Source organism: Meles meles, chromosome 11 (genome assembly GCF_922984935.1).
Source record: "Meles meles chromosome 11, mMelMel3.1 paternal haplotype, whole genome shotgun sequence".
Classification (NCBI taxonomy): Eukaryota; Metazoa; Chordata; class Mammalia; order Carnivora; family Mustelidae; genus Meles; species Meles meles.
This window is the reverse complement of record NC_060076.1, coordinates 53,615,636-53,640,918: the sequence shown is the minus strand read 5'-3', so window position 1 is coordinate 53,640,918 and position 25,283 is coordinate 53,615,636. Positions and strand designations below refer to the sequence as shown.

General features: G+C 37.6%; 1 protein-coding gene across 1 annotated transcript in view; it reads left to right on the top strand.

The window, feature by feature from the left end:
* Positions 1 to 25,283, top strand: part of CCDC171 (coiled-coil domain containing 171) — a 300,537-nt gene that overhangs the window by 254,298 nt on the left and 20,956 nt on the right. Inside the window, exon 25 of the mRNA XM_046023926.1 lies at positions 2,148 to 2,300. Coding sequence (XP_045879882.1) covers positions 2,148 to 2,300 — 153 coding nt within the window. The remainder of the gene's footprint in view (positions 1 to 2,147; positions 2,301 to 25,283) is intronic.

The window sequence follows — 25,283 nt, the reverse complement described above, 5'->3', positions numbered from 1 at the left end:
CTTTTATACATTTTAGGTCCTTATCCAACAAGAACATATGTATGCAAAGCACCTATCACAGATTGTCTCATTAAGATCTTAGTGGAGAATTTAAAAATAGAACTAAAGTAATACTACAACGAGATTCATTGAGAATCAATGAGATTTTTGGAGGGCTTTCTTACACAGATGCAACGTAGTTGAAGGATGAAGAGAATGGCTTTGCCTTAGATTTTTAATTACCTGAGGCTTACAACAGTTTTGGAAGTAGGGAAAAAAAAAACGACTTTTCTTCCCATTTCGTGGAGGGAGAGAATGGAAGCCCAGAGAGATGACGTGGCATTGCCCAACAGAGCAAGGCTGAGTAAGTGGCAGAGTGGGGACTGGACCGAAATAGGACTTGTGATACCTGGTCTACCACCTGGTGAAGATGAGTGAATTAGGGGTAGAGAGACACTTGGCGTAGGAAGAAGCAGATAGGATTTTATAGTTTCTGGTTTTTACATACCTTTGAAACCCAGAGAAATATTTTGTGTTAGTATTAGCTATAAGTGCATCTTGAAATGACTCAAAATAAGGTAGAGATGTTCCCAAACATGAAGGCATACCATGCTCATTCAGTGTTGGGTAATAGAATTCTCTTTTGTGTCTTCTGACCTTTTGTGTCTACAGCTATGCTCTCACTTCTTTTTTCAACTTGAACAAAGTATAGTTAATAATTTATACATTAGAGTGTTAAGATTATAGTTCCCCAAATATCTTCATCCTTTCCCTTTAAGGTATTTTATGCCAACATAAGGCTTCAACTTGGGGTTTTAAAAATCTTATTCATTCATTCATTCATTCAAACAAGTGCTCACTGTGGGCCACTAACATCCCTGATGATTCAGAGATGATTAGGCATAGTATCTAGCTTAAGGAGCTCCTCAGTTTAGTAAAGAGAAACACGTAAACTAATACTTTTCTCCTAAAGCAATAAGCATTATGATAAAAGTAAGTGTGAGGGGACCCCCACAGAAAGCTAGAGTAAATGTTAACAATGCCTTTGGGTTCAAAAGAGGTTTCTTGAAAGAGATGGTGTCCGAGCTTAATATTTTAAGGCAAAGAGGAATTTATTAGGAGAAAAGGTGTGTATTTTCTTACTTTTACCTACAAGTAGTTAACCTACTTCTGTTTCTCACACATTGTATACGTTGTTTCTTAATCTTTGTTCACCACATTATTTCATGTGCGTTCAGAATTGCTCAAATATCTAGTTTCTCAAAGCTTTTTCAAATCAGACCCTTAGGATTGGATAGAATTTAGAAATTCTCAGACTGTCTACCATTTTACTAGTTTGTTGCTGTGGTTAGAACATTTTTTTTTCTCATAAATAATAGAACATTATCTTTGAATATATCTTTGAAATATTTGGTTTTTGTTATATTTGATGTATTTTGAAAGACTTTTGAAAAAAGTTGGAATAGTGTACTTGGACTTAAAATTTACTACTGGTTGCTTTAGAAGAAAAAGTCTGTAAAATATGATTAAAATGTTATACAGGGGTCTAATGATCCCCCAAATATAACTTATTTAGGGGGGAGAAAAACTTACACATACCTGTATTTTATTATACATAGTATAACAGAGGAGCAATCCTCTGTTATATGAATGTACACAATTATGCTTTTTTGTACAATGTAAGAATCACATTATTTACTCTTAAATTACAGGATTATTTCAGCTCCTTTTATTTCAAACCATTTGTTTTTTTAGGTGGACTGGAAATTTTACTAACTCAGCTCATTTTGAAATACTTGCTTATAGATCCATCTGTTGTATGTCTCAAGATTGAAATTTAGGTCAAATTACAACTTGAATTTAACTTCACAAAGAAAATAAGTGTGCCATCTTTAAAAATTGCATTCTAAATTTTAAACACAATAGATCAAAGTACATCTCATTTAAATATATACTCTGGAAAAGAAGTCTCAATTATTTTCTCCCAAACTTTCTTAAAATAGCCCCTGTTCTCAATATAAAATGTGAGGGTTAGCTTTATTATTTGAAAGAAAGATGAAAAGTTGTTTATTTTAAAAATTTTAATGATTTTGCTATCAAATTATGGAAATTCTTCTTTGGGGACATCTTTATTTGAATTATATGTGACATTATATTTATTTCTTAAGGCTATGATTAAAAGTTTCGTGGATGTCTACCAGCTTGCAAGTGCTAGAATTGCTACATTAGAGAAGGAAATGACATCTCATCGAAGTCACATTGCAACGTTGAAATCAGAACTTCACACGGCTTGTTTACGAGAAAATGAAAGTTTACAATCAGTAAGTCCTACAACATTGTTTTTCTTCCTTGTGTCTTGGGTCACAAGTTTACATTCATATTTTTTTGCTCATGAGATTGCTTGCCAATATATATAACTTAGGGTAAGTGGTCAATCAAGCAATGTGAAATTGTTAGTGTGGAGAAAATTTTGAAGAAAGAGAGGCAATTAATTTTTCCATTGTATCATGTATAAAGATATGCACACTGTTAGCAATGCTAAAACACTACATCAAGATTCCTTTGTGTTTGGCAGCCCAGCTGACAGTTGGATTTGGCAGTACGCATAGTTAAAGCTTGCAACTGTCTGAAGATTCAGTGTGTCCCATTAAGACAGAATATTATTAATTATGCGTATAACCAAAATGGTAATTAGAACATGTGATTATTCTCTGTAGAAAACTAGACTTATCCATAATACATGCCTAGCTGAAGATGCATGTTGTGATTCATCTATATGATTAAAATTCAGTTTCAGCAGTCATTTTATGTCTTAAAATTTTAGCCCATGATGAAATTTGGGCTCATTTAAGAGTAAACAAAATTTTCTTCATTTGAAATATGTGTTTGGGGTGTATCAAAAAATGAATAAAGGAACCAAATAAACATTTAAAACTTTTCCTCCAAAGGCAAATATATCAACAGTGAGCTTCAGAAGGTTACCAATCACTGGAGTGCCTTTTTTCCTTTTTTTGGCCTGATTATAATGACTCAGGGTGACTTGTGAGGAAAAACAGTATCTTTTTTTTTTTTTTTTAAGATCCAATGCAGTAATTTATTTAAAAACAAAAACAAAAACTCAGTACACCAGCACACCGGTAACCTAATCAAAAATTCCACATTTTGGAAATCTAAGTCTTTTTTTTTTTTTTTTTTAAATATTTTTGCCTTTTGGCTATTAACTCTTTTCCATTGATACATTCAACAGAAGACTTAGTATTAAAGCAAATATCTGCGTGGCTATGGGTTGGTTCTATGGCCCCATTAGATCTCACTTCAGGTGTCTGCATCCCAATGAAACCTTTATGACCATCATATTTAAAATTGCAGCTACCAACCATTCCCCACCCCCAAACTCTCTGTTTCATTCTCACCCCAAATGGCCTGTCTACCTTACACCTTCCTTGCTTTCTTTCACTATAGCACTTACTCTTGATTGGCATAAATTGCATTGTATTTATTTGCTTATTATCTGTTTCCTACTCTCATAGAATATTAAGTTCTGTAGAGACAAGCAATTTGGGGTATTTCTTCTCTGCTCTGACGGTGCTCTAAAGGCAAGAACAGCCTTGCCCACAGTAGGTGCTTAACTAATGTCTCGTGAGTGAAAATACTAGCACTACATCCAGTAAAATGACCAAACCAACAATTTGGGACCTGAGATGTTGAGTTCATTTTTTAAAAAATGACTTTGTTAATTTCTTAATGAGAGAGTAGTAAATTTGATCTCCACCAAGATAAATTAAAATGAAGAGGAAACCTATTTAAAAAATTGAAGCATTTCAAATTTATTCTAGCCTTTCTCTGAAACATACTTACATTTCTTCCTGTGAATGCTCTGGTCCCGTTGGTTAGTATTTTGTTATACTGTCTAGGTTCTGTCAGCTTTATTGGGTCATACTACTATCTATTGTTTGTTACTGTTACACATATAAAAGTAATTACTTGCATTTTAAGAAAGGCCACACTTGATAAGGTGGGGTTGTTTCCCCCTGGATTCAAAAAATATTATTATTATTGTTTTTTTTACCAATTATTGTGCTATTATTATTATTATGCAATTATTAATGAAAGTGTGCCTGTCTGTCATCATAAAACTCTACTCTCCAACCTTTCCCCTCCTGAACACATCTGTAAGGATATGCTCATCATCTTGTTTGTATGAAGTGGTTCACCCTGGCAGTGATTCTCAAAAGGGGACATGTGTCATGTGAAAAACCTCCCAGCAGGTTATGATTTGTCATTCTAGGAAAACGCTGCCCTATCCTGTGTCTCTACGGGGTGTTTACTCTCTGATCTCTTTCCTTAGTTGAGACTTATGATTTTTGAAACAGCAATAAGTTGCTATAGTAATTTTATTTTTCAAGACATTTGTGTATGCATTTCAACCTTGAACTCCTTAAGAACTCTCTGGGGGTGGGGGGTGGAAAGAGCCTCAGTCTTTGTATTTCATAGAGGAGAGGTAATAGAGTTTGGTAGATAGGAGCAGAGGGTTTTGAATTATACCCATTAGGAATATAATCAAGTATAAATAACAGAAAACCTGATCAACGTGATTTGAAAAATCCTGGTTCTGTGTTTTTTCTTTTTCTTTTTTTTCTCACATAGCAAGAAGTCTAGGTGTAGGTGGCTGTTGTCCTATGGCTCTTGGTGGTTCAGCTTCTCTGTGATTTCTCTGCTACTCCCTCAGTATCATAAGATAGCAACCAGCTCTAGGGTTTATAATCACATTCAAGTTATGAGGATGGGATGGCCCAGCAATATTTGCTTTTTATATATAATAAAGCCTTAGAAGGCTTTTCCTTTAAAAACCATTTAAATGTACTTCACATGGATTTAATTTAAATATTTATAAATTTTAATATACATTTAATAGATAATAGATATTAAATATATGGAAATATATTTATTTATATATTTAAAAAAGGAAAAGCCTTCCAAGGAAGCTCCAAACATATTTGCACTTACTTCCCATTGGCTGGGCCATGTGGCCACTTGTAGCTGTAAGGTAATGAGTCAAGGAACAAGGGAATTAGGAATCAGTAGTGTGTGCTAATAGAAGTCAATAAATCTGGATTTAATTTCAATTCTGTCAATTGCTCATTGTGCGGCTAAGTAGGGTCTTCATCTGTAAAATGGGGTAATGGTCCCACTCCTTAACAGAGATGCTGGGAGCTCCAGTGAAAAGTGTTGAAGCACTTTGCTTTGTACTTACTGAGTAGTCAGTCCAAAAAGAAAAAAAAAAGTTGGCTATTTTTTTTAAAAGATTTTATTTATTCATTTGAAAGAGAGAGAGATCACAAGTAGGCAGAGAGTCAGACAGAGAGGGAAGCAGGCTCCCTGCCGAGCAGAGCGCCGGATGCGGGGCTCAATCCCAGGACCCTGAGATCATGACCTGAGCCGAAGGCAGAGGCTTAACCCACTGAGCTACCCGGTGCCCCGGCTATTATTTTTATCGCCATTATCTTGATAGAAAGTAATTGGATTGCACCATCGGAAAAGATAATTTACTAACCTACCATCTTCAGTTGCAAACCCTGTCATTTTGTTCTGCCTCCTACCATAGCCTTGAGCTTGTGATTCCTCCTCTGTGATCACCATTAGTCTATTCCAGTGACTGAGCTCTCCACCCTTTCTGCAGCCTGTATCCCCTCCTTTCATTGACACATTCTTGAAAAGTAGTCTGTTTGCTTCTTCTGTATTTTTGTCTCCCATTCATTCCTCAGCTCTGCTGCTATATGGCTTTGGAGTCTATCATTCCACTGAAACTATTTTCTCAAAGGTTGCAAATAGTTTTCTGCTTGCTCCCATCCATTAGTTCTTTTAATCTTTCTGCAACATATGGAGCTTTTAGCTGCTTTCTTCTTTAAACGCTCACCTCCTTTGTTTCACTCAGTATTGACTTTTTCTTCTTTGGCTTTCTGGTCTCAACTTACTTGAGCTCTGCTTTCTTGGTATTCTTACTTCTTAATTCTTTTTCTTTATCCATTAGTTCAATATTTATTCAGCATCTCCTCTAGAGAAGGCATAATTCTGGTCTGAGGGACATTATGTGAACCAAAACAGATAATCCTGCTCTCGTGAACTTAAAATCTAACAATGGAAGAAATTATTTTCATCTAACCACTCTAATATGTAATTACTAACCAGGATAAGTGCTCTGAAAGAAAAGAACTGAAGCATGTAAGAGTTTTTGAAACAAATGAGCTTACCCTAGACTAAGGTAACAGCAAAGCCTTTTCAGGGTCAGTGATGCTTGAGTTAGTATCTGAAGACTGGGTAGGATTATGCAGAAGGACAGTAGTGGCCCAGATCAGGAGGAGGAATGGGAACATCTGGAAGGCCCTGTGGAGGACAGAAGAAATTGAGAAATACCAGTGGAACTAGAATAAAGAGAGTAGAGCCAAGAGTGGCCTGAATGAGGTAAGAATGGTCTGGAGAGGGACAGAAGTCAGACTTTGTCCTCCTTGTTTTAGGAGCAAAGGAAAAGGCATCAGAAAACTTTAAAGAAGGAGTGACTTTCTCAGATTTGGTGTTTTTAAAAAAGACCCCTTTGGCTGTGGTGTGAAGGAACAGTTGGGTGTGAAGAACAAGAGAAAGGGGCATGTGAGATAATTCTTGGACCTTTTCCTTTTGGAAATGGATCAATGATCTCATTTACCGAGAGAGAAACAATGGAATAGGAAGGAATATTGTGAGTTTAGCTTTGAGTATGTTGAGTTTGAGGTACCTCTAAGACATCCAATTGGAGAGATCAAAAAGGCTGCTTGATAGGGAATTTGAGCCAGATGCCAACCAGGAGGTATACATTTTAGGTCATTGCCATATAGATAGGACTTGAGGCTGTTCGCAAGAGTGAGACTATATGTAGAGACGGTTTATAGAGTAAGAAGAGAAAAAGGCCTAGGTATGAAGCTTGGAAAAACTCCAACATACGATGCTTGAGAAGAAGAAGATAAGGTTGGAAAGGAGGCTGTGAAGGAACAGGCAAAGAGGTCAAGGAAAACCAAAAAGGTGTGATGCCATGAGAATGGAGTGTTTTAAAGGGGTGGCGTATTGATAGTGTCATACGCTGCTGAAGATCAAGCGAAAGGAGGATTGAAAATGGCCTTTGCGGGGCACCTGGGTGGCTCAGTGGGTTAAGCCGCTGCCTTCGGCTCAGGTCATGATCCCAGGGTCCTGGGATCGAGCCCCGCATCGGGCTCTCTGCTCAGCAGCAAGCCTGCTTCCTTCTCTCTCTCTCTCTGCCTGCCTCTCTGTCTACTTGTGATCTCTGTCAAATAAAAAAAAAAAAAAAAATGGCCTTTGGATTTAGTGGGTGGAGGCCCTTATAACCTTAGCAAAGGCTCTTTCAGTGAGAGTTGACTAGAAAAGGAAAAAAGACAGTGAATTTAAACAACCATCTCAAGGATTTAGCTGTTAAGTGGGAGACAGGAATGGAGTATTCAGAGCAGGTTCAGGGAGTTATGTCCTAAGATGGGAGCGAATTAATCATGTTTCAATATCTTCTTAAACCCAAGCCTCCGAAAGTCTGGTTTTGGCCATGTTCACTTCATTTCATTTCAATTTTTAAAAAAGATTTTATTTATTTATTTGAGAGAGAGAGCGCATGAGATGGGAGAGGGTCAGAGGGAGAAGCAGACTCCCTGATGAGCAGGGAGCCCGATGCGGGATTCGATCCTGGGACTCCAGGATCATGACCTGAGCCTAAGGCAGTGGCTTAATCAACTGAGCCACCCAGGCGCCCCTAACATTTCAGTTTTTGCCGTTTTGTACTCTAGGTATTTTTTGACTAGTGTTTGTATGATATCTATTTTTCCATCTTTTTTTTTTATCCTACCCGTGTTTATATTTATAGAGGGTTTCCTGTAGAAAAATACAGTTCAGTTTTGTTTTGTCTAACCATTTCATAATCTCTGGCTTTTAATTGGGTGATTAGACCACATACATTTAATATGATTATTGATACTTTTGGATTTTTATTTACCATTCTATTTGTGTTATGGGGACAAGTGCAAGAAGACATGGTTTCTGCTTTTGTGTGTTCCTCTTCTAACAAGGGAAACAAACACGTAAGCAAATCACAAAAATAGTCATGTGTAAAATCTAGGGAGCACAGACAAAGGAGGCATTCATTCTGCCTAACGTTGTCAGTAAAAGATGAGATGTTTGCGGGAGCTTTTGAAGAACGCATAGCAATCTGACACCTTGTTAAGGGGGGAGACCAATGAAAATTGCTGTTTTACTTGATTTGACAAATAGGCCTTATGGATAGAACATATGTTTAATGAATTAAATGATGGAAGAGGTTTTTTTTTTTTTATATACATATTAGAAGATGTACTGTTGCTTTAGCTCTATTCCCCCTCTCAATTAAAGACAGCCAACCCACCCACCCAGCCTGTACCCACTGGAACCAGACACTGCTTACAACAGTCACACCAAACCCCATCTTCCCAATGCATCCTCCCACCATCCAGTCCATGCCTTGTACTCTATAATCTGACTTGATTCTTCCTCTGGCCATTATGCTATCGATGTTCTTGTTTGGTCTCTCTAGTATTTGCTATTTAGGCCGTTTTCAACACTCTAGCTCTCCCTTCTGATCCCCGCCCAACCCCAATCACCTCCTTCCCATGGGCCTTCATCTAAGGTTTTAGAGTCACGCAGGCCTGAATGTGCATCCTGTCTGTGTTATTACCCATACAATACTCTAGGCATTAGTTTCTACGTTTGTAACGTGTAGACACAGTTGTCTACATTGTAGGGTGGGGTTTGAGGATTAAAGACACTGTCTGGCATACTATTAGATGCTCAATAAATTTCACAATAAGTTTCATTTAATAAATCCAGTAAAAACATTTTCTGATAGTTACATATACTTCCCACAGCTAAGCTTTACATATAGTTTTAAAAAATACATGTTTCCATGAGGAAATCTTTTGACAAGGAGGCAAAAGAACTAAAACAACCCTTGAATCCGTGCTTTTAGCTCACACTAAGTCCGATATTAATGACAGTTGCTGTTATCACTTATTTAATGAACCTAGGGCAGTCCGTGTATGTTCATTAACCATGTTTTCCAGCCATTTAACTACGTAAGAATGAAAAATAAATATTCATTATTAATAAAGACCAGTACATCATGGGGTTGTGATGCAGAGAAAGAGATTGATCAGACTGTAGACGTGAATTGTCCTCTTTAGAAACTTTATCCTTCTTAAGGTGACATTTTCATTTTTGTCCAGCAACAGATACTAACAACGCTGGAGTGCATCTAGGGCTCTCCTCCGACATGCACTTGCCAGTATTTTCACATTTTCAGTATGTTGGTCTTTGACCCATTAACATAGGGCTGCTCTGGGGCTTTTAGCTTGAGTAACAGTAACCAGAAGGGGCTTCCGGGGAAGAGATTTTGAGTCACAGACAGCCCAGGAGAGACCAGGGCAGCAATCAAAGCTAATTACTTGTGGGTGTTTGGGGACCAGCACACCCGCGGCTGGGGAGGAACGCATGTCATTTCAGTCCACGAAACACGAAATGCCAAACACAGACATGCTGCTCTGAGTTACGATGCTGCAAGCTATAGTATTGTTTTGCCTCATTTCCACTCTGTGTTTAAGCAGTACGTTTTTAATTCTATGCTACTTTTTTTTTAGATTTATTTATTTATTTGAGGGAGAGAAATAGAGCCCTTGGGAGGGGAAGGGGGCAGAGGGAGGGAGAGTCCCAAGCAGGCTCTGTGCTGAGCATGGAGCCCGACACGGGGCTGAATCCCGTGATCCCGAGATCACAACCTGAGCCAAAACCAAAAGTTGGTCACATAACCAACTGCACCACCCAGGCACCCCTATAGTACTTTCTTTATGAGAAAATAACAAATTACGAATTGGAGGAACATTCCAGTTGGTATCTTTGCAGGAAGATATCTTTGCCTATTGTTCAGGTTATGTCAGATTTGACAGTTGTCAAGTGGTATCATATTGTTAATAAAGGTCAAAGATTTAGATATTTTGGTTATAAGAATCCCATGTCTCTTAAGTTTTCAAATAATTTTTTGCCACATTTGTTCTCATTACATTTCTTGAGAAAGAAAGGATTATTTGTCAATATTAGTGTTGTGTGGTTCAAGAAGCCGACAATTTAAGTAACTTACTCTAGTTAAGTTGCTCTCATAAACCTTTAAACACTTCATCCCGGTTGATTCAAGATGTTTACTATTGAGATTTTTAACTATTTTTCTTAAGGGAGCCCTAAGCCATGACTTAATTTGAGAGAGACTGCGCAGTGCTGTGCGGGGCTGTGCAGTACAGATACTGGAGTCTTGCTGCCGGGTTTTACTTAGAACCCACCAGATTAGAAGCCAACGCCTCTGCTTCCTTGTTTGGTGCTGTTCTATGAGAATGAAATATGGATTAAGGCAAATCTCGGGGTGCCTGGGCAGCTCAGTCAGTTAAGCGTCTACATTTGGCTCAGGTCATGATCCCAGGGTCCTGAGATGGAGACCCGCATCAGGCTGTCTGCTCAGCGGGGGTCTGCTTCTCCCACTGCCTGCCCGCCTACTTCTGTTCTCTCTCTCAAATATATAAATAAATAAAGGCTTTAAAAGAAAGACAAATCTCTACCGTCATGGCACTTCAGGTAGTAGAAAATACACTATGATACAAATAATTAAAAAGAATGATGTTGAGGTCAAATCACAGAGCGCTGTGAGAACACAGAGCCTGGGAACCTGAGGGAGGCTTGGGATGCCCCACCTGAGGAATTGAGATCTTAGTTAAAAACATGAAGCAGGGGCACCTGGGTGGCTCAGTGGGTTAAAGCCTCTGCCTTTCGCTCAGGTCATGATCCCAGGGTCCTGAGATCGAGCCCCGCATCGGGCTCTCTGCTCAGCAGGGAGCCTGCTTCCTCCTCTCTCTCTCTCTCTCTGCCTGCCTCTCTCCCTACTTGTGATCTCTATCTGTCAAATAAATAAATAAAAATCTTTAAAAAAAAAAACAAAAAAAAAAACATGAAGCAGTGGGTGTTATATATAACTAATGATTTGTTGAACACCAAATCAAAAACTTATGATGGACCATAGGCTGGCTAGCTGAACATAATAGTAAAAAAACCCATGAAGACTAAGTAGGAGGTTACCTCACACTGTCAGAATGGCTAAAATCAAGAACACAAGAAACAACAAGTGTTGGTGAGGTTGTGGGGAAAAAGGAACCCTCATGCACTCTTGATGGGAATGTAAGCTGGTGCAGCCACTTTGGAAAATAGTATGGAGTGTCCTCAAAAAGTTAAAAACAGAACTCCACCCTATGATCTTGTAATTGCACTAATGGGCATTCATCCAAAGAATATGAAAACCCTAATTCAAAAGGGTATGTGCACTCCTGTGTTTATTGCAGTATTATTTACAATAGCCAAAATATGGAAGTAGCCCGAGTGTCCAAGGATAGATGACTGGATAAAGAAGATGTAATCTATATATTCAGTGGACTATTACTTAGCCATAAAAGAATGAAATCTTGTCATTTGCAACAACACACATGGATCTAGTGAGAGTATAACGCTAAGTGAGATTACGTCAGTGAGAGAAAGAGAAATACCATATGATTTCACTCGTATGCAAAATTTAAGAAACAAAACAAAGACAGAAAAGGAGACAAACCAAAAACCAGACTCTTAACTGAGAGAACAAACTGAGGGTTACCAGAGGGAGGGAGGTGGGGGGATGGGTGAAATAGGTATAGGGGATTAATAGTACACTTATTTATTTTTTCCAAAGATTTTATTCATTTATTTCTCAGAGAATGAGAGAGAGAGAGAGACAGAGAGAGAGAGAGAGAGAGCCCACAAGCAGGGGGATCAGGAGGCAGAAGGGGAGGGAGAATCAAGCTCCCCGCAGAGCAAGGAACCTAATGGGAGACTCGATCCCAGTACCCTGGGATCATGACCAGAGCTGAAGGCAGATGCTTAACTGACCGAGCCACCCAGGCATCCCAAGAGTACACTTAATGATGAGCACTGAGTAACATAGAGAATTGTTCAATCACTGTATTGCATGCCTGAAACTGATTTAACACTCTGTTAACTACCTAGAATTAAAATTAAAAACAAACAAACAAACAAAAACTTAACAAATTAGGAGTTGACAGGGGAAAGCAGGGGATGCTCCAGGAATGGAAGGCTCTCTGTGTGACTGGAGCAAAGCCAGTGAGATGGAGAGATGAGCCGGAAGAGGGGCCAGATCCGTGTGGCCCTAAGCGCGATTCTCAGCAGGCTGGGCTGACTGTGATATCTCCCAACAGCTCTATCGCAAACGTCTGCCGCCTTTGCTTTATGTATTTACTATTTGTTCTCAAAGGTCACTGACATTTGATGCCATAACAACTCTCATTGGACCCTTTTGCTAAATACTGCCTTACTTAGATTATCATTAAATTCTCCCATATTTTTATCACGAGCTCCAGCCCCTGCCTCTGAATACTAACAGAGCTAAATAAGAGAAGCGTAAAATATCACTAGGTGGGATAGACCAGTCAACGTGCAGACATTTTCCTTTGATCCTTGACATACGTATCCGGACTTTTAAAGGTTTCCAGAAACTCAGGCTTTGATTGGTGTACTAAATAGGGACCTAAAGGTTAATAATGCATATTCCACTGGCCACACACCTCCTTTCTAGTCTTTTAGTTCTTGTATGATGCAGTTTAAAAGAGCTACTTTCACGATGAATGATGTCTAGATAGCAACTTAGGGGCATGATATCCTAAATTCTACATGTATATCAACATATAAATATAATATACTTAATTATGTAAAAATATAACATATGCCTATAGTAATAGACATTTTATGTTAGATATATTAGATTTTATATGTAAGTATAAATATAAAAATATACTTTTATAAAATACATGTTATATAAATATAAATATATATGTTATATAAATATGACATATTTATATAGTTCTGTTCCTCACTGATGAAATGCTGTGAGGGTCAAGCATGGAGTGGCAGGAAGGAGAGTTTCAAACTCAGACCATTATCATCAATCAGTGAATTTTCTGTACGATCAGGTTGTAGAAAATACAGATGGTAATTCAACAGTCTAAGGCTCTAATTATTTATATTGGTTGTTCAAAGAGTAGCAGCGAGTGAATATGCTTATGAGTATCTCTCTTACACTTTCATCTTTCTTACAAAATTGGGTTCTTTGAGGGCTTAGCTGGCTGTTAGATTCTCAGAAATCTCCCCTTCAGTTTTCTGCAAACAGTTCAGACTCATGGAGGTCCCAAAGTGAACGTGGTCTTCACCTCTGCCGCTCCCCATTTTCCCACATTCTCCGTTCCCTATGTTCCTTATCTCTGACATAACTATCCACCGGGCAGCCCAAGGCAGGAGCCTTAACATTTGTCCCACTTCCTGTCCACCACCAATATCCAATCACTCGCTGAGTCTCCCTGTTTCTACCACCACAGATGCCTAGGTCCTTTCTCACCTTTCTACCATTGTGATCACAGTAACTTTTCTCTCGGTCATTGCAATGGTCTTCCAGTGAGTTTCCCCAGATGTAGTTTCCCCCTTCTGTCTGCCGTGTTTTAGTGGCAGGCGCTACCTTTCCCACACACAGATATGGGCAGGCCATAGCTTGACTCAAAACGTATTTTGGCTCTAAACTTTCTTCCTGATAGAGTAAAAATTCTTTATTATTGACATTTAGGTATGTGCTGACTCCATCTGGCTTTCAGTTCATCTCCGGGTTGGCAGAAGTAAGGGTTCCCTTTGTTATGCTCATTCATCACAGCTTTTATCTGTCTGAGCACCATATCGTGCTCTGGCTTATGTAATCATGTAGTTGTGTAGGTATTACCATATTGTGAGTCTGTGAGGTCATGTCTTACTTATTTTTTAAAATTCATTATAATGATCTGATTTAGGAAGTGCCTGGTTGATTTGAATTGAACTTAATTGGGAGAATACTCCTTCAGTAACTTTTATTCAGTACATACTTGTTATGGAACGTATGTACTTTGCACAAACCATAATTCTCCCCCAACTTTTCCCACACAAAATTTTCTGAAATTAATTCTCATTGAACTATGTTTCATATGCTTTTCTAGCAAACGCTTAATGAGAATGAATAGAATATTCTTGTATATTATTGTATCTATGATAAAAATTTTAAGTACTTTCAAATAATATAAATTGTATATTTCATTTCCTATTCACAAACAAAAACAAAGACCCAAAATTATTTGTGACAAGGAACACTTTTTTCAGCATACCGCTTAAATAATTTTAAACTGTCAGATTTTTTTGGGAACCCTGCTTCTGTATGTTTACCCTCATACACAGAAATTGACCAGTTTAATACCTTTTACTCACATGGTGGGTACTCAGTAAATGTTTTCTGATAGTAGTGGTATACTAAATTAAATTGAACTGTGCATGGGTCTGCCAAAAGTAAGAGTATGAGAGGTTTATTTCTGAAGTGGAAAGCTTATTTTAAAAAAACATATTTCCTTAAACCCTTACCTCATACCATCTATGAAAATGAACTCAGAATGAATCAAAGAGCTCAATAGAAAAGCTAAAATTTTTAGTAAAAAACAGAGGTAAATTATGAGCTTGGATTTGGCAATCCAAATATATAGATTAATTAAAATAGATATAAAATAGATATGATACCAACAGCATAAGTGGCAAAAGAAAAAATGGACAAATAGGACTTAATCAAAATTAAACACTTTTGTAGATTAAAAAAATACCCCACAGAATGGGAGAAAATATTTATAATTATATGTCTGATTGGGATCTAATATGTAAGGGACTCAACAACTCAACAACAAGAAAAGACAAAGGAACTAATTTTTAGAATGGGCAATGGACTTGAATAGATACTTCTCCAAAGAAGATATACAAATGACCAATAAACACAGACAAAGATACTCATTGTCATTAGTCAGTAGGGAATGGAAATCAAGACCATGATGAGATACCACTTGCACTCGCGAAGAATACCGTAAAAATAAAAAAATTTTAAAAAGGAAAATAGCAAATATTCACAGCAGCACTGTTCACAGGAGCCAAAAGATGGAAACAACCCAAATGTCCATCGATTGATGAATGGACGAACAAATGTGGTCTATACTCAGTCATAAAAGGGAATGAAGTACTGATACATATTACAACATGGACATACTCTGAAAACACTATGCTAAATGAAGTTAGGCACAAAAGGCCACATATTGTAGGATTCCATTTATATGAACGGGCATGTTCTGTCTCCGTAGAGACAGAACACGGATTAGTGGTTGACAGGAAGGAGGTGGAAGGAATGGAGAATGACTGTTTCATGGGAATGGGGTTTCTTTTCGGGATGATGGAAAAGTTCTAGAGCTAAGAGGTGGTGATGGTCACAGAACACTGTGAATGCACTTGAGTCATTGAATTGTAGACTCTAAAATGGTTACAACGGTAAATTTTATGTTGTGTGTGTTTTACCACATTGAAAAAATATTTCTTTTCAGTCTTGGGTGGTATGGATTGGAAGCTAGATTTTTGTTTACACCGAGTGGCAACATGTTGTGCTAGGAAGCAGCATGACAGGGAATCGGAGGAGACACAGGTTCCAGAACAACTTTGTTAACAACTCACCATAGAGTTTGGGAAATAAATCACACAATCTTCTTGGTCTTGGCTTTTCCTGGCTTTAAAATTAAGGATTTCAAGTAGATAAAATCTCAGTTCTCTCTCAGTTTTAACATTCTTCAGCTGAAGTTACCAGTACTGATTTTCACTGTTTAGATTCTAACTATATTTCATTTTGTTCTTGCTTCAATTCACAACAATCAAATGAGCGCCTGATTCTAAATTTATAACATAATTATATTTTGGGTTTGGTTATATTCGATACCAATAACCCATTTATAAATGTATACCAGTTCTATAACTCTTACAATATAACTTGTAACAAGGTAGTCAGAAAGTCCCCAACGTAATCTGAAAATGTATTAGCGTATTTGCAAGGAGTATTTCCTTTTTTTCATGCAAAGTTTTTTTGATATTTAATATGTTAGGAATGTGAACTTTTAACTCGTCAAACTATTGTAACATATTTGAAAATTATAGTAATTTGATTAAAATGTTGCCTATAAGGCAAAAGGTTTAGTTAATAGAATCCATATGTAATTAAAATGCAGAACTAAATGTAATCAGACTCCAGTGACTAGTGCCTTCATATTGATAGTTTTACAATGGCCTCTGGGGTTGAAAGTTTAAATGTTGCAGAATGCCACAACACCGTAGAAAACAGCCTCAGTTGGCAAGTTCGCTTTCTAAAGACATCCACAGTTACCGGAGGAGATGTGCATATCGCCTCGTGGATTTTCATCATTTTAGGAATCTCTTTGGTTGGCAGGTGGTAGAGGCACGTGACCGGTGTGCTGGTGGAGAGCCCCACTCGGCCATGCTCTTCTATAAACAGCCCGAGATGAAGGTCCCTGCTCGGAGCCGAGCCATGGCCTTCTTTTTTCTTTCTCTCTTTCATTCTTTTTTTTTTTTTTTAAAATAACAGGGTTGCTTAATTTGAGTGAATTCATTTGAATCATAAGAAATTTATAGACACAACACTCTGCACCAAGCCACAAAAAAAGTCCAAAAAATTTTTTCCTGAACTTAAAAAAATTATTTTCTCTGGACAGTTTTAAGAGTCGACATCCTGTGTTAGAGCTCTCTAATCATCACCAGCACAATTTACAATCAGAACACACAGAGAGCCAGTTTCGACCAGCTCATCTGTTGATCTTGGCAGGCACCCTTCATCTCACTGTGTGCAGCTGCCACTCGAGAGTTGGGGGGACTCAGCGGAGAGCCAGAGGAGGGAGGGGTGCAAGGCTGGTCAAGGCATGAGCCCGGAGGCCTGCTTCATTTCAACAGTTGTATGTTGCTTAAAAAAAAAATAGTCTTTTTATTTTACTGCCCCTCCTTCTTTTTAACCTGAAATTAAATGAGGACCTCTCGTGAGCCACTGCGCTCCAGGCATAAGAAATTGTAATGTCTGGCTTGCAGAAACTGTCCCGTCAAAATGTGCTTCTGATTAGGTGGCTTAATTACAGCTGTGAAAACAATGTTGATTTAGGCCTCAAGATTCCAGGGCATGTCAGCCGTTACTAGCTAACCTTGGACGGCATCCACCATTTTAAAACTCTGTACCACTGCAGGCACCCTGCTTGACAACTTTTTATTTAGGCAGAGAAGTTGCCAGAAGCAACACATTTTTATGCAAAATGTTGTTCCATGCGCCATCCCAACTGCGCCGCCATTAGCGGTCATCAAGGAGATAGTTTTGCACCTCGATCAAGCACGGGGGAGTTCTGTATGTAAAAACAGTAAGTTTTGAACAGTATTTTTAAAGGGTTGACTGACATAAGAATTAATTTTAATTCCTTTAATTCAGTTTTATTTCAAATCCAGCATGTTGGTTTAACCACCCAATTTTATTACACCTAAATTTTCCTGACAGTTTCATTTGCTGTGAGGAAATAAAATTGCAGTTTTTTTTTCAACAGGGGAAATAATGGCCAGTTTTAAAAATGTTACATTTGAAACTTCCCTTGCCTCAAGCTGGTTCAGACGCAACCTCAGTTTACTTTTGGAAGGAAACGAAGCTCATTAAATAGTTTTTAATATTTTAATATAAGTATGTTTTTTCATAGTGAGAAAGCTTATTAGGCTCATGAATTTACACCTGCAGGGGAAGTAAAAGACTTAATAATTAGATGGTTCCAATACTTTGGAATTTTCAGTGCAATTGTCACTGACATCATAAATATTGTAACTACGTATTTATAGCAGTTCCCATTTCGTTGTATTTCAGGTGTCTAAAACTGTTACACGCTATGAATAATTTTTTATTTATCAATATTTTAAAAAGGGAACATCAGATAGAAAGTGGTGCCAAAAAAGGAAGGTGGGTAGCTGGACAACAAACGTAAGGAGTTGTAATTCTCATAATAATTTTGGAAGAAACTTGTTCTTAAAAATGCATGATTTATGCCAAACCGAATACCCAAGAGAGAGCTAAATGATTTCTTTAAAATGAAATCTCCCACACCCAAGACATTAAATCCAACGAAGTGGGTGGTCAAGGCACATCTTTTTCTACTAGTCAGACTCATTGAACAATTGACTGACCGGACCGCATATAGACAAGGCAACTTTTGTTCAAGTTGAATTAAGAGTTAATACGTAGGTAATTAATTGTGCGGAGTGGATGGGGGTGAATAGTTGGGTTGACGAGGCAGTACGTGTGTCTGAAAGTGAGAGCTGGACCACTGACTCAAAGTAGAGTTTAAATTAGTAACCCCATAACCTAAATAACATCAGTAGCATCTTAATTGCCAGATATTGTGTCGGGACATCTACGTCTATGTCATCTAGTATTTAATTCGGTCTTCAGTCTTATGGGCAGAATGTTATTTCCCCTTATTGTGGATGAGGCAATGCAGTCTCAGAGAGGTGAAGTAGTTTGCCCAAAATCGTGCTCTAGAGCCCAGGCTGTAAACTAAAGGTGGAAATAGACAGTTTTCTTGGAAAATGGATTCTAGGTTATGAAATAGTAGGGAAGCATTAAGACTGACCAAGCTTATGTTGAGTGTGCCTTTAGGCTGGTAAGAGACAAGAGGATTTAAACTTGAATAAAAGTTTTACAGTTTTCTGGGGGAAAAAGCTAATTTTTTTTCCTTTCAGTAAAAAAAAAAAAAAAAAGCGACTATGTATGAAGACTGACAAATTCACTACGTCAATGACCTTTTACCTAGAACAAAAGGACCTTCCTTTTTCCTTCTGCTTTACGTACAGAGAATGGAAAGTGTACATCCTTCCATGTTACACTGTTTTGAAGTTTGGATATTTGCGTTTGTTCTTAAGATTCTACGTTAGCTGAGAAATTGCAAAGAAATAGCTGTCTTAGTTTCCCAGAACTTTGGCTTAGGGCATACTTTGATAGAATCTGAATTCAGCTTATTCTTTTGGATATCCTTTTGTTCTCAATGTTTGCCTGACACCAATTGGAAAAGATACCCTTCCAGAATGTAAGGGGCCAACTAAGGTTACAGCTTTATATTTCTAGTCTCCACCATCTTATTTCTGATAAGTTCTAACTAAAAATGTGAATTTGATTGAAAAAATATGTTACGTACATTGTTATACAGTATAGATTATATCTAATTTTACCACGATGGAGAGATTGTGTTGGCACATCATTTTGTTAATCCCTCCTGGGAGCTTACACTTAATTTTAAAAAGTATTTTATTATGTAACCTATTGGATATTATAGATTCTTAAGATTATAATTATGTATTCCCTAGATGTTTTGGCCTTTTTTTTTGGTAATACAACCTTTTTTTTTGAAGAAGAAGAAGAGAAAAATGTCTAAGAAGGAGTTTGAATCTAGATTTGTATGTAAATCTAAATAGCTGTTCTATATTTTACTCTTCATAGATAGAGATATTAATTTCTTGGAGTATTGTTGTATTTTGCCTGTGGAATAATTTTATTTTGAAGATCTTAGTTCATATACTTATATTTCCTAATCCATATTTATTTGAATATAAAATCCTCCAATTCCTTAAAATAGGCTTAAGTGTTTTTTGTAAAGCAGGTAAACCAAGAAATTTCAAGTAAGTTTATTAAAATTTCTCAGTTTTTAAGACTACATTGCTTCTTCTTTCAGTGGCACTAATAACAAAGGCATCAGCTGTGTAGTCATATTTTTTAGCAATAGTCAGAAGAGTTTAATTTGGTCACAATTCCAGCATTAAGAAAATATGAAAAAGACTAGGAATAGAAATAGAAATAGAAACTGTAGTTAAGTAAATCTCATAGTTGTCTTTATCCCCATGGGGAAGGCTTTTATAGATTTTATTTATTTATTTATTTATTTATCAGAGAGAGAGAGAGAGAGAGCACAAGCAGGCAGAGCCATAGGCAGAGGCAGAAAGAGAAGAAGGCTCCCCGCTGAGCAGAGAGCCCGATGCAGGACTCGATCCCAGGACCCTGGGATCATGACCTGAGCCAAAGGCAGTGGCTTAACTGACTGAGCCACCCAGACGTCCTGGGGGAGACTTTCAGAGGACAGTTTGTCGCTTCCCATCCCAACTCCAAGCAGGGTCATTTTACTTTTATCTCATTTAGAAATTAAACTTCTGAATAATATTTCATTTCACAAACGGGTTCTGCTATTACAAAGTTTGAAAGCCCCTGTTATGTCAAGAAGACATCCAGGAACAGTGAGTGACCTGTTAAGAAGTGACATGTAGACATGTCATAAAATACAGATCATGTACTGAAGGCTGAAAAAAAGCAAGACAAAGCAAAGAAAAAGAATGAATAATGTGATGATAACTTCTGTACTTTGTAAAATCATTTTTACTTGCTTTATGGCTGCTCAAACACCTAAAACTAAGACTTTGTTTCTTCTAACAAATATTTTTGCTTTACTTTTTGCATAAACTTTTCCAGGAACTACTTACTGGTATAAGATCTTGACTTGTTGATGCTGATTTTTTGTCATGAAATGTATAACTTCCCATCCTTTGTTTTGGGGGAGAATAGTGACATATATAATTTTGGTAAAAGCATATAGTGAAACTTTGAAGAATTAAAATCATATATTAACACACGTTTTACAGCCTATGTGTAGTTTGAAGGACATCCTAGACAATATAGAGCAGCCTAAAACCCTTTTAACTAGTCATGTAGAAACAAAATACGCAAATATTATATAAAATAAGCTAGTTCATTTTTAAACACAAAATGCCAAGACCTGATCCAAGGTTACCGACTCTAGCATCTGTAGGGTTAACCAGTGTATTACATTTTTTTTTTAAACAAATTAGTAAAAATTAGGACCAGGCTCTCAATATCATGAGAATTGTATATACTGGTTCCTTGGCTTGCAGTACTGTTTTCTGCCCTTTACCTACTTGATTTTTTCCCCGAGTTTTAAATCTCAAGTCTCCCCAAAACACCTATTAGGTTGTTACAACATTTACAGACCTTTTTGGGATTGGTTGTTGATTGACTAACACAAGTACTGCACAATTGGAGATCGTTCTCTTCCTAGGTGTTAGTGCAATACCTGGGACATAGGGTGGAGTTTGCAAAAGTTCCATCACACCTTCCAAATTATGTGGCCTGACATAAAGTTCACCAGCCTGTTTGGAAGCTTGAACTATCAAAAAGCCAAGATTGTGGCTGTGGTTGGTTCTCTGTCTCTGTGGGTTCAGAATTTCTTTATTCTTAAGATCATCTGTTACATCCGGTTGTTATTTAACAGATTGTTTCTGTGGTCTCCCTGACCCCTTTCCTAAGAGAAGGAAAACAGGAAAGGAAAGAAATTTCTGATAGGTGGTTGGATTTGAATTGTTCACCTGAGATCAAGGATTGTGTCTTTGATTCAGTACATAACATACTATTGGAGTACAATAAATAAGTAATAATGGTGGTGGTGAAGAATTCACGAGTAGACCATCTGTAATCCTTAAAAATAAGAATGAAAAATACTGTTCAAGTTGTAAGTTCAAGTAAAGAGAGTGTTTATGATACATTTCTGAGTTTCATAGAAATCTTAATTCTGCAGCAAATAATACTGATGTCTTGACAATCCATATTCCTAAGAAAAAAGACCAATTTATTTTTCTTTACCATAAGAAATACAGACAAAGATACAGGTGTTCTAGAAATTTTAAACTATGATCAAGAGCTCTTACAACATTAATGGCCATGTAGGACAGTAAATTTAGGAGACAAACCATAAATGACTCTTAATCTCACAAAACAAACTGGGGGTTGCTGGGGGGAGGTGGGATTGGGAGAGGGGGAGCGGGCTATGGACATTGGGGAGGGGAGGCGAACCATAAGAGACTATGGACTCTGAAAAACAACCAGAGGGTTTTGAAGGGACAGGGGTGGGAGGTTGGGGGAACAGGTGGTGGGTGATGGGGAGGGCACGTTTTGCATGGAGCACTGGGTGTTGTGCAAAAAGAATGAATACTGTTACGCTGAAAAAATTAATAAAAAGGGAAAAAAAAAAAAAAAGAAACAAAGCAGTTTTAAGAATCTGGTGGTAGGAATGTCAGCCCACCGGAGAATAGCTCTGAACCCTGAACCTTAGCTACTGAACCCCAGCCGGACTGGGTAAGGAGACACATCCCGAGTCAAACTGCTGGCTGTCTTGTCAGCTCTATTTGATGTTAGTTTTTTCCCTTGAAGATTTCCCGTTTCCTCTCAAGTTCATGGCAACGTAGTAATGATTCGATACTACATGTGTGTTTCTGAGCGTTTTTAACAGCTTTGTCACTATTGTCGTTGATGCATTTAATTCGATGACCCTTGGATTGGCATGATGGCAGTTGGTCAGTTTCATCAGTCTAAGGAAAAGAAGAGCAGAAATCTTCAAAAGGAAATGTAAAACGACCTTTTTGCCTCAGTGCCAGAAACAAAGGCTTATTTGTGAATTCACAACTTTGGGGATGTGTATGGAGTACATCATATGGAGAATGATAAGAAACTGTTTTTGCTTTTATTCCTGTAAATGGTGAGAGCACAATCTTCAAAAAAAACAGCCTCACTGATACGAAGTCATGTAACCGTTAAGCATGCAATAGCAATGAATTAATATTTATTAAATGAATAAACTTTAGCTTAAAAATCATATGTTTATTGTGGGATCATATAGGAGAACTGAGACATATTCCTCCAATTATTTATGATGGGATTTATAATACTCTTAGGATAATAAATATATTTTCAAGTTATCACATTATTCTGTTTTCACTCCAACTAATTCCAAGGTTCCAACCTGGTCCAGGGACTGTCCTTGGTTTGGGCGAGATTTGGGAGTCCACGGTCTTTCATGTGGAAGACATCTGGGGAGCACTGGTAAACTCTCTAGTTCTATATTCTCAATGTTTAGCAAAAGAGATCAAAAGGACCAAGGTCCCAAGAATCAACTTAGTATCTTCAAGGAACATGCCAGCTCACTACTGCTAGTCATTCAGACCAGGCCTGTATGTCTAGAGCTAGATCAGGATCAAGGCCTGCAGTCCTTCGTGCATTTTTCATTTTGCTGAGTTTGGGGTCTGGAAGCCAGGTGCCATGTGTAATCATCCTTGTGTGTTCGTACCTACTTTGTGCTTGACCTTCTACTAAGTACCCAGCAAAAGTTTGTTGAGTCAATAAATGAATTTAGTTCCCTTGTGAAGAGTCCTAAAATATTTTAGAGCTCTTTCTCTTCCCATATTTTATACAAGGAAGATAGTGGTAGCTGTACATGGATTGAATACCAAAAGACACAGTGAAGAGTGGCTAATTTGTTGGAACTGATAAGCTTGCTGGTGAGTCAGGACTAGGGTGGTTAGGGAAGATTTTTGAGAACTTGTATTTGAGCTTGCTTTTGAAGGAATGATAGGGTTTGAATAAGGAATTCCGGACAGGGAGAGTTACGTGAGGAGAGACAGGATGCTGCTGGCCTAGTCATAATCAAGGTCAAGCTAGGAGTCGTGTTGCTTTTCTTTTTTCTGCAATGATCATAATTTTGTTTGTTCCTGTAATTCTTTAGTGCTTTCAGAATACACCCTATCCATACATAATGACCTTATAACTTTTTTGTGTGATAAAAGTATTACTGATGAGATTCAGAAAAGTTGGGAAGACTCTGGGGCCACCGCTTTTCTTTTGCGCCTAAGTCATCTGCATTTTCTTATTGAAGCCCTTTTGCGCGGAAAGGACAGTATCTTCCAGGTAAAGGCCTGGTCTCTGGACTGAAATAGAACAGGGTTTGTTGAGCCAGAGGGCTGGTGTAGAGCAGGGAAGAAAAGGAGGAGAAAGATGAGCTTTTATCCAGTGCTTTCCCTATGTGAGACAACATTCTCAGAATTGAAGATGTGTTAACTTATTGAATAGTTAAAACACCCCTACAGGTATATGGTATTTTTCGCTGCTATTACTCTCATTATTTCCACAGTGTAAGGCCTACTGGGTGCTGGAGAAGGATGTGAACACAGCAGCCCTGCTCCAGAGCCTACACGTTCACAGTGGCTGGGTGTGTGTGCTCGGAGAGGGATTCTTCTAACCCTGGAATCACCTCTTGCTAACTGTGTGATCCTGGTGCCATGAACAGTCTCTTCCAGAAGGCTTCAGTTTCCTCGTTTGTGAAAATGAGGACAATGGTAGCTCCTGTCTCTAGGCATGTATGAAGAGTAAAGAAGGGGTATCTGTAAAGCCCCTGCTTACTACTAATGCTGTTTCTATTATGTGCTAATCATTTGAACATAGAATTATTTTAAGTTTTACTTGTTCTCAAAGTATGAAGGAACTGAGGAGGCCTCAAAATCCCTCTCTTCTAGGCTCACAGCATTGTACTTAGCCTTAGAGTGCTTCTGATTGGCATGGTGGTAGCTTTTGCCTAGAAACCTGTCATTCAGTTAGGTTTCAAGATCTGTTGTTAAATGTCTGACATATTGATGACGGGGAAATACTACTTTTATATGTTAATACTTTTTTTTGAATACAGGAGTTTTATTTCTTAGGTTGTAAAGTTAACATTTTAATCTGCCTAATTTTTGCATAGATAATATCCAATTACAATAAAATTATGTTCATTTAAAAAGTAAAAACGTGATCCTACGAATCAAGCTACTTTGAGATTTGGGAGAGATAACAAATTGATAGAACATGAATTTGGATAATGGAACAACAAGCAGTGTGTAGGACTATTGTTATAAACCATTTCTGCATGTATTTATTAGAAAATAATATATTTTCTAATATATACATATAGAAATTCCTTAACATTCCTAGATATTAAAAATTTCTTTCATAGGGTTTTTCTGGAATTTTTGGATATAAGTTTCTATTTAACATGGCATCATTTAATACATTTTAAAAACACTCCACGGATTTCTGAACATATTTGGTTTGTAATGAAAGTAAATTATTCAGCAATTAGAAAGGAAGGGGAAAAACACTAGTTCACTTTGAGATACCACTATACATAAAAAAAATTTGCTCCACTTGCTAAGTAGCATCTGAAGACTAAATATATAGCACCCGAAATGATGTTCATGAACAATGATCTTTAGAAGTTAATTGGGCTTGGAAAGTCCACAAGATTTTGCTGAGCTAATGTTTAAACTATCATTTAAGACAATCTGAGGGAGAATTATATAGGTGCCCTGAGCCCAAAATTATAAGAATAATACCC